Source organism: Musa acuminata, chromosome BXJ1-11 (assembly GCF_036884655.1).
Source record: "Musa acuminata AAA Group cultivar baxijiao chromosome BXJ1-11, Cavendish_Baxijiao_AAA, whole genome shotgun sequence".
Classification (NCBI taxonomy): Eukaryota; Viridiplantae; Streptophyta; class Magnoliopsida; order Zingiberales; family Musaceae; genus Musa; species Musa acuminata.
In genome coordinates, this window is record NC_088337.1 from 1,351,264 (window position 1) to 1,364,687 (window position 13,424).

The 13,424-nt window shown below is 38.8% G+C and overlaps 1 protein-coding gene across 1 annotated transcript; it reads right to left on the reverse strand.

Annotated features, from left to right (window-relative positions):
• Window positions 1–1,986: 1,986 nt before the first annotated feature.
• LOC103970166 (uncharacterized) lies at window positions 1,987–13,073 on the reverse strand. The gene is made up of 8 exons (XM_009383832.3): window positions 12,844–13,073; window positions 11,961–11,987; window positions 11,555–11,645; window positions 9,398–9,461; window positions 8,441–8,774; window positions 6,500–7,537; window positions 5,782–5,931; window positions 1,987–2,713 (listed from the first exon to the last, which is right to left on the reverse strand). Exons 2-8 carry the CDS (start codon window positions 11,985–11,987, stop codon window positions 2,279–2,281), a joined length of 2,139 nt encoding a protein of 712 aa, XP_009382107.2. The 5' UTR covers window positions 12,844–13,073; the 3' UTR covers window positions 1,987–2,278.
• Between the last annotated feature and the right edge of the window lie 351 nt (window positions 13,074–13,424).

A 13,424-nucleotide genomic window follows, 5' to 3' on the forward strand; every position in this document is an offset into this window, starting at 1 on the left:
ATGTGTTGAAAAACCCAACCCATGTAAGGAGAAATCTATCATGGCAAAGGCACAAGGCAAAATATGTCTGAGGCATATGAGTCGAGAAAACCTGACCTGCGTGAGGAGAAATCAACTATGATGGGGGCACAAGGTAAAATGTGCTTGAGGCATATGAGTCGAGAAAACCCGACACGTATGAGAAGAAATCCGTCATGGCAAAAGTGTAGGGCAAAATGTGCCCGAGGCATATGAGTCAGGAAAACTCGACCCACGTAAGGAGATCTGTCATGGTGGAGGCACAAGATAAAATATGCCCAAGATGCATGAATCGAGAAACCTGACCCACATAAGGAGATCCACTACGACGAAAGTATAAAGCAAAATGTGCTTGAGGCTCATGAGTTGGAAAAACCCAACACGCATAAAGCAATCCGCCACAATAGAGTCAAAAAGCTAAATGTGCCCGAAATGTGAGCTAGGAAAACCCGGCTCTCGTAAAGTAATTCGCCATGATGAAGGTACAAGGCAAAATATGTTTAAGGCATGAGTTAAAAAATTATAACTCATGTAAGCAGATCCGCTACGATAGAGGCATAAGGCAAAATATGCCCGAGGTATGTGAGTTGGGGAAACCTGACCCGCGTAAAGAGATTCGTCATGGTGAAGACACAAAGAAAAATATGCTTGAGGCACATGAGTCGGGAAAACTTGACCCATGTAAGGAGATCCACCATGCTGGAGACACAAGGTAAAGTATACCCAAGGTGCGTGAGTTAGAAAAACTCAACCTATATAAGAAGATTCATCATGACGGAAACACAAGACAAAATATGTCTGATGCACGTGACTCAGGATAACTCGACCCACAGAAAGAAATTCTCCACGACAGAGGTATAGGACAAAATGTTCTCGAGGTGCCGCTCGGCATCTACATCGACACCAACGCAGTTGTCGAGTAGTGTCGACACATATGCATAGCATCGACATTTGCGTCATCCTATTTTTTTCTCTCTCTTTGTCTCACCTCTCGTCACTGCTCTCCTTCTTCATCCACAGTAGCCACCTGCAGCCCCCAGAATTGCTATCCTCCGCCAACATTATTTTCATACTTCCATCAGTAAAACCGATGACGTTAGGATAAATGGAGTTAGATGTTTCACCTCCATAACCATAAGATTTTTAATATAAATTTTTTAAGTCTAAAAATCAAGATGTTAAAGAGGTCTAACTACGAAGGATAATATATCTATTTTTATAAATATAAAATAGTCTTATATCATTATGATAATATAGAGAAATTATAATGTCCCATTGGTAAAACCGATGATGTCAGACATGTTGAATTTTTTTTTTTCCAGCATAAAGCTATGTGAAACAGTATCACTAGTTTTTTTTCATTTGCAATCATCAAGTAAGAAAAATCAAAAGCAATGACCCACCATGATAGATGATTTGCTGCCTCGAGAGGGATTATGATGACAGCTAGTTTAGACACTTTTAAAAGGAGAAAAATAACAGAAATATAAGGCATCATCCCTTTTTTTTTCTTTGTTCTGCGATCAATTATGAGATCTACGAAACATAGACATTTTTAAGTCCAACGATATCCATAGTGGTGTAATTGTCATGTGGTCAACAGATGAAAGGGAAAGGGGTACAGCCATTCCCAGAAACACACACACACACACATCGTGCATCGTGAGAAACCCCGACATTAATTCATCACAAAAGATTGAACCAAAAGCAACTGCGGAGCACCAATTCTCTCAGACAAATTTGTCTTCAGTCTATTTCCAGATAAAAAGTCCACGCTTCTCCTACACGAAGAAAAGGTTTTTTTGTCAGCAACCTCACAAGCAAGCAGACAGCCAAAACCTACAAATCTCTTAGAATCACAGTCACGCAGTGGTTGATCATATGGTTCTTCGGGCTTTACAAAAGAAGAGGCATCTGATGAACACCAAACACCTGGTAATAAAAAATGCACAATATTTGACCGCGCAATTGGCCAAAACTGGAAGACTGATAATTTATTGTTTTAGTTTTGTCCGTTACACAATTTCCTCAAGATGGCAGTGGAATAAACTACAACAGCTGGTGATCGTCACTATTCCTCCAAGATGGTATAGTATAGAACTTCTAGATAGAAAGAAGAGATGAGAATTAGCAAGATATATTACACTGCTAATCATCCTGCGACTCCCAGGGGAAAATGAGTAAACCTGTAAGTTTCAGCTGGAACCTCCTCAGTGAAAAGGGCCATCAAAATTACAACCGTTCCACTATGTGCAAATTATCAGCATTCTATGCGGACTGCACCGCCGACGGTTGAAACGAACTTGGGCTTTTTGTTAACCTGTTCCAGGCACTGGATGATATCGCCAACCTGGAAGTCATCACAATCCTGAATGACCAGTCCACATTCGTTACCCTTACTGACAGCTTCCACGTCCTGCTGCTCCCGTTTTAATGATGCACATGAACCCTCAAAAACAATTTCCCCACTCCTCAACAACCTCATTGTTGAAGACTTGATGAAGCGACCATCAACCACACGACATCCGGCAATTTTGACGTCTGGACCCTTGGACTTGCTCCTTCCCTTGAGCTCGAAGATGCTCAGCACTTCAGCTTCTCCAGCGACCTTAGTCTCAAAAGTGCCTGGTGCCTTATCAATAATGTACTTTCCGATTTCCTCCAGGAGATGGTATATAACCCGATGCAGGCATATCTAACAAATAAGACAAAATCAGTCCACATTATAAATATTATCTAATTTAGAAGTAGATGTGGATGAGGCCTTGAGCTCCTGCATTAACAGATCAAATTTGGAAAGAATCAAGTAAAATTTCTTGTTTGATCTTGGGAACAAATAAAACAAGCATCATAAAGGGAAAATTGTTACAAGTTTCAACACAGTCACCACTGAGAAATTACAAAATTTTAAAGTATCCCATTATGAAACTGTACCAGCAGCAGCATATTCTTGAAGCCAAAAGATAAAACTCCCAATAGTCCCAATCATAGATAAGAATTTCCTACAGTGAACTAAGGGTAATTGTAATGCCCTTAATATATATTTTATTATTCCAACTCAGCATACAGTGAACTATGGGTAATTGTAATGCCCTTAATATATATTTTATTATTCCAACTCAGCATAAGAACAAAATCACACTGGGAAACATCTCTAGAAACAGACTAGCAGATGAAATTCTATACAGTTGCCTCAGTGGCATCAGTCTTTTGCACATCTCATAATGGTTGTGATTGGAATCCTTACCCTACCAAAAATGCAATACACTTCCACAATGCCCTTATGTTTAAGTCAGATTAGACACCAGAATCTGAGAGATTGAATGCAAGCCTGTAAACTTATAAATGCGAAGACCTAGTTTTAGGATATACGGCTGAACCATGTTTGGTATAATTGGAAACTGTAAGATGCCTTCATTGATCTCTCTTGACTAACACCATTGCATTACACACTTTGCAAACTTGACATACATTCAACCGTCAACCTGTATACTACCATGGTGCCAGAAGACCAGAACTACTTTATCCAATGATGTTTGATACATGCAAGCACAAGCATTATGTGCTTGCATTTACACACATGTAATCATGTATGTCGAAATATACATACGCATATATGTACGTTTATTATGTACCAGCTTATAGCACATGTTAAGCCAAAGCATAAACTACAATAAGTCACATGTTAGTAAAGCATTTTACCAAACTGATTCATACAAAATCATAGGTCTGGATGCTAAAGAAGATTGTATTGCTAGAAGGATTATGGAAGACTTAGTAAAAACTCTTTGAGCTCACTTGAGACTTCATTGGCAGGTAAATGATCTATTTTCAGGAGGTACCATTGTTATTACCATGTGAACTAAGCATCTAAATAAAAATTATTTTTCATCAGAAATTTAATTGTAATTGTTGATGGAAACTTCAACAGCAACATATAAAGGCATGAGTGACACCCATCATGGTTCTCTTTCTACCACTTTCCCCTTACATCCTATCCTATTTCACCCTCTTCTTTTACACCAGTGAAATCATCACTTTTCTTTCCTTAATTTTTTATTGCCAATAGTACCAAAGCTGGTCAAATTTTCTTGAATCTCTTCTTAACTCATCCTCAAAGTCGACCTTTTTGATAAGACCAGAAAATCTATTAATAAAATTAAGAGGCATCAGAAGAACAGACATCATACACTTATGACTCTCTTGTCATATGATAAAATCTTAAAAATCTAATGCAGTACTTGTGTTAGGCTCCATAAACTTCAATTCCTTGTCATGATAGCAAATTGTCAATTTCTGCTAACAAACAAGATAGTTTCACTAGTTGTTTGATGTTTATTACTGTTTTGATTAATTTATGTCATCTTATAGTTACCAACAACTTGTCCAACGTAAAAATAGCACCAATGACTTTTGCCATGTTTGAAGGGTTTTAGATACAGAAAAGTGGAAATATTTTGTTGTAGGATGTAGTAAAACAGTTGTCTACTGCTACAACTCATCAAAATGAACTATTTGAAAGAGATGTTTCATTTCTAGAGGTAAGCTGTTCCTTTTTGTCACAAAAGGCAACCAAAGTTGAAATTCCAGAAGTTTGTGAGTGCACAGTACTTCATAGAGTCCAATGCATAATTGATATCCAAGTCGCAGGTTCATGTGTATGGGTTAATCTCATATCAGGGGCATAACATCAGCAGGTAAAAATGTCACTTCAGTTTATATGTATCAACAGTAGTGCAATAACTTCTGCAAAAAGATGTGCCACAATTGCTTATTTTAACAATCCCATTATTTTACAAGATTAAAATAATGCTTTTGAAGCACAAAAAACATTGTGTGCTAAAACCTATGCAGAAAATGCAAGGCATAAGGCAAGGTAGATACTTAGAGAAGGTGTAATTTCTAAATGAAGGCTGTAAATATATTTATATAGAAAGCTCCCTAATAAAGTTTTTAATTTTGAATGATACCGCCCATACTGGACGGCAGACCGGTATGCGGACCGCCCACTACCGGGCGGTACCGTCGAATGAGGCTGTTTCCACCCTGTTACCACCCGAAATTGATCGGTGACAGTTGATTTCGACCGTCACCACCCGTTACCGAGCGATATTAGCCAAGGGAGAAAGAAGAAGAGGGAGAAGAAAAGGGAGAACCTGGAGATCCGACATCGCTCTCCCTCAACAATCCCGATCCGTCGCCGCCCTCCCTCGCTGGACGATGCAGATGAGATGTCGCCTCCTCCTCGTCTGAGGTAATGAGGCCTCGACATTGTTGACGACTTCTCCTAATCTGTGCGGGGAGAAGAAGCCTCAACGTGGGGAGAAGAAACCTCGACGATGTTGCCGAGGCTTCACAGGGAGACCTCGGCATTGTCGGCGACTTCTCCTAATCCGCACGGGGAGAAGAAACCTCGACGATGTCGCCGAGGCTTCGCGGGGAGAAGAAACAACATGACGTCGCCCCTTTTTTATTTTTTAATTTTTAATTATTATTATTATTATTATTATTATTATTATTATTATTATTATATATATATATATATATATATATATGTACACCGAGTGGTACGTTAGAGCATACCGCTCGATATACTGTACCAAGTTGAACTCGATACTTCGGTACGATACGAAAGTATAAACCTTGCTCCCTAAAATTAGGTTCATCCTTGTGAAAATAATATTCTGTATGTTTTTTTCCTTGTGAAGACAAGATACAGTCGCAGCCTGTAGAAATATACTCGGAACAGCAAAGTAATATTACCTTTATATTAGCTTGGTTTGCTGCATGAGTAATGGCAGTTGGAGGATTCCGTATGTTAAACCCAACAATGCATGCTCCACAAGCTTCAGCCAAATCAATATCTGATTCGGATATGGGGCCAACACCAACATGAATGACATTAACAAAAACCTGGCAAAAGATAATAAATGCAAAACCAATTAAATAGTGAAGCAAGGTCCTAAGAATATTTTTCATTCTAGAAAAAAAACCAGAATCATGATTTAACTGTGGCTTGTCCTCAACATGATTAGAAAATATTCAAAAAATCTATTTAGCACATTCGCGTATAGGACCAAAATGAAAAATGATATAACAGTAAAGCTTACAAAGGGTGACATAGTAGAATTATACACGGTAGAGTCTACCACTCAGACCAGTGATCTGTGAAGTGCTAAATCAATTGAATCCTAACTAACTAAATGCTATATCTATTGTTTGAAAAAGAATGTCCCCAGGTAAGAAGGCATAAAAAGGGCAGAGAGAAGCTGTTTTTGTGACTCAAATCATTGCTCCTAGATGGCAAAAGAGCAATTTACAGTAAGACCAGACAACTTTGCCACAGATAAGAAGGTATCTTTCTTCAAACAAAGACACTGACATGCTAGGACTAGAGAAGCATTCCATCATAATCTCTTGCTCAATATACAAAAAGGGTGACAAGAACTTTATGTGCCAGCATTTGAGGAAAGATGTTTACCTGTGCATTATTCATACTCCTCACAGCATCTGTAACTGCTTGAACAGTACCTTGGACATCTGCTTTAATAATAATAGGCAATTCAACCCTTTTTGGCACCTCTTCTGAAGCATCTGGAATGTCTGTTGTCATTTCACTGGCCTTGTGAAGCCTATCTTTCTCCAGTTTCTTCTTCCTTCCAGCACTAAGCATCCGTGCTCTCTCCTCTGATCCCACCACAGTGACATCATCTCCAGCCATTGGAACACCCTTCAGTCCTTCTATCTCAACAGGCATTGCAGGTCGACCTGATTCAGTTGCCCTTCCCACCATATCCCTGATAGTCCTGATTCTTCCCCACGCTGCTCCAACAACAATGTGTTGACCACATAATAAGGTTCCAGACTTGACTATTGCAGTAGCCAAAGGTCCCTTGCCCCTGTCAACCCTCGCTTCAACTACATAAGCCTGAGCAGGCCCATCAATTCTAGCCTTCAGGTCCATCATCTCAGCCTGAAGTAGCAAAGCCTCCTCCAACTTGTCCAATCCGATTTTACTAGTAGCAGAGACCTCAACAACTTGTACATCACCACCTAAATCCTCCAAGGGTAATCCCTCTGATCCAAGCTGAATTCTCACCCTCTGTGGATCAGCTGATGGTTTATCGCACTTGTTTATAGCTACCACAATCGGGACATTGGCTGCCTTTGCATGGGAAATAGCTTCAAGAGTTTGTGGCATCACACCATCATCTGCTGCTACTACAAGCACGACAATATCTGTAACAGCAGCACCTCTGGCACGCATTGCACTAAAGGCAGCATGTCCTGGGGTGTCAAGGAATGTTATTGAGGCTCCAGATGGCATGTCTACAACAAAGGCACCCAAGTGCTGGGTGATCCCACCAGCTTCCTTGGCGGCAACAGATGTTTGGCGCAATGCATCCAAAAGGGATGTTTTGCCATGATCCACATGACCCATGACTGTCACAACAGGTGCTCGCGGTTGAAGAACTGCACCTTCATCAGAGTGTAGCCTTCTAGCATTGACACCTACTTCCTGCAACAACAGGAAGCAGAAAGATAAGGAAGTCAAAACTAGTGTGTACCTGCAGAATATGAAGAATAGTAGAATAACCCAAAGCATAATCCTTGCATGGCAGAAGAAACCAAATTCATAGTGTTACTATTTATCATTTTCTAAAATCTACAAATCCATGCCAGGTAGTTGAACATTCTCAGCAAAAACTTCATAAAACAGAATGCTTTGCTAGTTCATTACCAAAATTGGGGGTTAATCATAATACGAAAAATCATGAAAATAAAATCCTTGCAGGGTATTGCATCATGCCTAGCTCACATACTAACTATTGTATCCCATGCCAACAGTTCCATCGTGTTATGCCAATGAAGTTCACATGCACCCGGTTCTACATGTAGCATAGCATGCATCACACACCTGCATACCCTGATGGCAAGGTACCCTTAGGTTGAGAAGGGCATTGCACTGGTAGCTCAGAGACCTGAGCATTGCATACTTGAAACAGATGGAATCTGACAACTGATAACACAGTTCTTCTAGATCAATATATTTTCAGTGTATTAAAAGAAGAAACAGAGCGTGCATCAACGATCCCAGGCCAAACACAAGCTTAATGATAAGCACACGGAGCAATCACATGCGGTTCCACTGTTGACATGAAACAGGAATAGGACAAAGTCTGCTAATTATTCCCTTAATTTTCTTGTCTTAAGACTCTTAACAATGATGAAATGTTTCTACCCAAACTTCCAAAATGTCACTTAAAGAGTGATATTTCCTAAAACCACAATCTATTATGTATACATCAAGAGAAGACGGAAGAAGATGCAAAGTATGCGAAGCAGAGAGATGACATCATTTAGTTTTGTAAACAGCAAAACTGTCGGATAGTTCAAAGGCCATCGAACAAAAGAATTTTACCATTGCAACCAGCTCAGCAACGTCAACACTGATAGGGTCAAATTCAGAATCAACTTTTTCACCGACATTTTTCATTATCTCTTGCAATGAACCAATACTTGCACCAGTTCTCTTGGCAAGCTCAAGGATTGTCATGCCTTCAAAAATTTCCACAGTTTTATCATGGAAGGACTTTGCTGAAGGTTTCTGTCTCGGAGGTACATAAGGTGTTTCGACAGGTGCTTGAGTCCTAGTTTCTCTTCTCACATGTTTCTCTTTTCTGGGAGCTTTTAGACCAGGGGCATCTTCCCCTTTTCTTCTCCATGCCAACATATTACGACTTGCATGGAAACTCCTACCATAATAATTAAGCAACAAATAATCAACACATAGAAAAACACGAGCAAAATGTGAAAACACAGAATCTGGTTGTTATGCAAGGTACAGAATGAGGACCCGTTAAAGGACAATCTGCTGGCACAAATATCTACATTAATGTCTCCCCAACCATGTTGTCCATCACCACCCTTCGTGGAATTATAGTCATAATTAAATAGTCAAAGGTAGAAGAAAGAATAGCCAAATGAATTCAGAATTCGGATACCCTATGAACTATAAAATTACTAAAAAACATATGGACAAAAACTGAACAGCTAAAACCGCAAAATCTGTCATGAAGTTTTGGCAACTTTCAGATCTGCCATAGGTTTCTCTACCATGACCTGAATGCCAATTGTTATAGTCATCAAAATAGCCAAGACCTTAAGTCATGGAAATACCAGCACAATCTCAGCATGACACTATAGAGTGTGTTTTCTGCATGCAAGTGCAAGGACCATACACGCAACATATTGAGTCTTTGCAGGTTTATTATTAAGGAACGAGGAGTGTATACACATGCAAATGTTTAAAATACCTTTTGCAATAAAGTAAAATCCTTGAGTAGCATAATTGCTGGGAAAGATTTGGCAAACACACCTGATAGTCAAGTTATTGCTTAGGACACTAGCATCAGCAGCAACTCTAGGTAAAACATCAGAATCTGCAATGCAATAAAGACCAAGGGTTACAAATCATGATAAGGTATAACTCAATAAGTCCGCACAACCTTCAAAATCACGCAAGATTTCCTGTGGAAAAAAGAGATCTAAACTCATTTTGTCCAATGATAGAACATATTAGATTCAGTATTTATTTTGTTGTTGATATATTACTTTGTCAAGTACGACTTGGATTGCCTAGTTGTGCAGATCCTTGTAGTGAATGAATGCAGACTGTCAAATACACGAGGTTGGTTTATTAATAGTTAGCGGAGAGTGGTTGTCAACAGACTACTGAAATTTCTCCAAGAATGTAAGTCAACAGATCTTCATCAAAAACATATTGACTTAAAACATTGCTCTGCAAAGGTAATTACACAGCCTAGGAAAATGGGAGGATTCTAGAATTTTCTGGCTGCCTATGGTGTGTCACACAAAGTACTTCAATCAATCAATGCAGTCATGAGTAATGTGGGCCTTCTAGGAGGTTATGATCGCAGTTATGATATCAGAACTACTTCAGATATGGTTTACACACTGATATTAGACATCAGATTCTTTTATTGTTGTTTATGACAGAAACTTCACAGAAGTTACACAACCTAAGCCAAGCATCTTTTTTTTCTTTTAATTGTACACATGACAGACATTTAAATACCAATTTGCACGAATGTAACCAGAACAGTTTCATGGAGCTCACATATACAAATGTCAGCAAGGGATAAACTACTCAGGTAAGATTACCAATCCAAGTATTTCCTTGAAAACACAAGTAATTTCAGCCTTCTTCTGTCCTCTCTCTCCTTGCTTGTCCCATCCGAACAACCCAGTTCCTTTTCATTTCTCCTGCCTTCCCCTTTTTCTTTTTACTCATCTCACGAATACACAAAAGACTTAGTGCACTCATACAGGCCCTATTCAAAACCAGCCCTATTCAAAACTAGAGCACTCATACAGGCCCTTTCTTTTTATAGTTAATTTAAATTTTTGGATTAATAAGACAAACACATAATCAACTCTGAAGGAAATAAATCTATAGAAGAGACAATTTCAATAACAATTCCCAACATAGTTCGTCTTACCGGTCCATACCGGTGTATTGACCAGCTGTTGGTACGGTACGTACTGAGTTGTACCGAGCCATACCAAGTGTACTGACACACAATACATGAGGGCGTACCGATGTACCGCTTGTATCGTTCTCTTATCAGACCGGTATATACTGCCCGTACTGAGCGGTACATTATGGTACGACAAACCTTAATTCCAAAAAGATTACATCTGAAACAAAATAAGAAGATATCATACCTTTAGATTATGCAAGAAGCCAACAACTAAGCAAGAAAGGGCTAGGTGACAGCAATGATGGAAGAAATAGGATAATAATGATGAGTAGCAAATCAAAAGAGCATGGAAAGCCACACGGGTAGGAAGATGATAAAGAGTGATAGAACAAATTAGAGTATGGAAAGCCACAAAGGTAGGAAGATGAGTATGGTCATATTAGAAGCTAATGACTACCAGGTAAAGAATGGAAAACAAAGTAGGAGAATATCCTGTTCTTGAAAACCAGTAACTTCTCAAATAAAGATGAGAAAAACGACCTACTGACAGAGAATTAAAATATACTGGTTCTTGAGAACCAGCACATTTGGCTCCAAAATCTTTGTAAAAATTAAAAATATGATTGTATAGAAATGTGTAATTAAATAAAAATGAAATAGGACAACTAAGGGCATAAGAAAACTGGTCTTTGAAGGAAAATCCTATCAGGACAAAAAAGGGATACTATATGCCTTGATCAAATAGTCTACCCTGGTTAGCGAGCATCAAAATGTATTCTTACTTCTGGTAATCAATCAAAATACTTCTCTTTCCATAGATCAAATTTGACAAAACTTTTGCTTGGAAGATTACTCAAGGTCAATGAAAGTTTAATCAACACATCAAGAAAGCTAAACATAATTCTTAATTCTTATCACGAATTCATCTTTCAAACTTAGGTGACTACATAGAAAATGATAAACCAGTTGACTTAACCAGTGAATTTCTCAATTCCAGAGCAAGATGAATTAACTAAAGCCATGAAGACTACCTAGTATCTGTCCAAATGAACCATAGATAACATGTGTCGCATCTTTTGAATGAGTAGATAAAAATGCATTCAAAAAGCTGGCACTGGTACCCTACAAAAGAAACAAAGTGACAGAAAAAATAAGTCATGTACTATAAGCAAAAGCAAATTACTGCCAGTCAAACAAAAATTCAAGCCTACGATGAGAAAAAGTTAGTCTGAAAATCATTCGGAAATTTGAAAACAAGTAGCCAAATTCATTATCTCAAATGAGAAAAAGAACACTAAACAACATGTGGAAAAATAAACCTGAGGATAACTGATTCAACTAATATCATTCATAAAAAAAGGATTGACTCTGCTATGCCATGCTCAGTAAATAACCCTGTTTTCAAAATTTGAATAAGATGTAAAATGAATGCTTTACCTTCTTCCTTAGAACTCTCCAAGCCATCTGCAAAAAAAAAAAGGTAAATAATGAATTTTACAACATTTTAGTGTATCATACGGTATGCATAGGATGGAAGAAAAGATTATTTGAAAAAGGAAAGCATGAATCCCAATAAAAGCTACTAAATAATCCACAGTACGAATTGCTAAAACTCAGAAATCAATAGCATCTTCACTTGCATTCCAATTTCCATATAAGATGAAACTCAGTGGTAAATAAGCGATACTCCATTAAGCAAACAAGATTGGACCATTGCGGAAACAACCAAAACATCTTCCAGAATACAACGACGACTCTTGTGCACCACAATCAACAGAAAGTAAAATAAGGAAAAAAAAAGAAAGCCTTCAACTGAAGGCCACATGGAGCGAATCGTCCTGACAAACCTAAATTAAAGCCGTTGATAGCGCATTGTTATGTGCTAGACATATCTACATCAAGGAACAAATGCTATGTTAATAACTAGTCAACAGCTATGTAGCATCTACAAATATGAGCAAGCCGAAGGTATTATCTGAGCAGACATGGAAAGAAAATAGAAGCAAATATAAACTCAGATTAGCTTACAAAAGAACACCGTATCTTTAACAATAATCTTGATAGACAATATCTCGACTCCAATCAAACATCTATCGGTACAAAGCAAAGAAAATCAACAATAACACACCAACATCTAAGAAAACAAGCATCGAACCATAATCTGGTTCTTCCCTTATCAACAATGAGTACCGCGGCTCTGGATAAAGACCGAAAAGGTAAGGAAGGAGCATAAGAGAGAAGAGTAGAAGAGCGAGGGCGGCGGATGTAGGCCGCGCCCGAGAGAAGAGAGGAAGGAGCGGAGAGGGAGGAGCGATCTAACCTCTCGATGCGAGGCGCTTGAAGAGAAGTAGCGCTCGAGCGGCGGTTGGTGATCGAAGAGAGGCAGTGATCGGACAACGGGAGGTTGCCGGCCGCTTCGCCAAGGCACGAGAGGGAGATGTCGAGGAGAGCAGTCGCAGGCCAGAGGGAGGAGCCACCGGTGGGGTTTGGTTCGCTTAGGGCTTTAAGAAAGACGAACCGGTTGGTTCCGCCAACTCGGTTCGACTCGTACGAATCGATCGAGTTTACGGAATCAATCGGTGAGTCAGATGAGACTCGGAAAAGATGATTAAATATGCAATGACAAATATAACATGATTAAATATGTTGAGGAAAACTTCCTATTTAACCAAAAGAAATGTAGTTTACATGAATTTCATGCCGATAAATCGATGACAGTTCCATCATAAACCATCGAATTGAACTTTGATGATCTTTTGTCGAATGTATTTTTCATGAATTCCATGTCGAATATGATTAGACAAAACATGACATATATCTATATTCGACGTTAATATATTTGTTAATAGAGCATATCGTGGATCTCGTCATGTGGACATGGTCTTCAACCATGTCAGTACA

Bases quoted from the DNA above. Each gene is read 5' to 3' on its own strand.
- LOC103970166 (XM_009383832.3), bottom strand. From the start codon at position 11,987: ATGGCTTGGAGAGTTCTAAGGAAGAAG. The intron at 7,538-8,440 runs GTAAAATTCTTT...CTGTTGTTGCAG, and splicing joins TTGCTGAGCTGGTTGCAATG to GAAGTAGGTGTCAATGCTAG. The intron at 2,714-5,781 runs GTAATATTACTT...CTTATTTGTTAG, and splicing joins CAAACCAAGCTAATATAAAG to ATATGCCTGCATCGGGTTAT.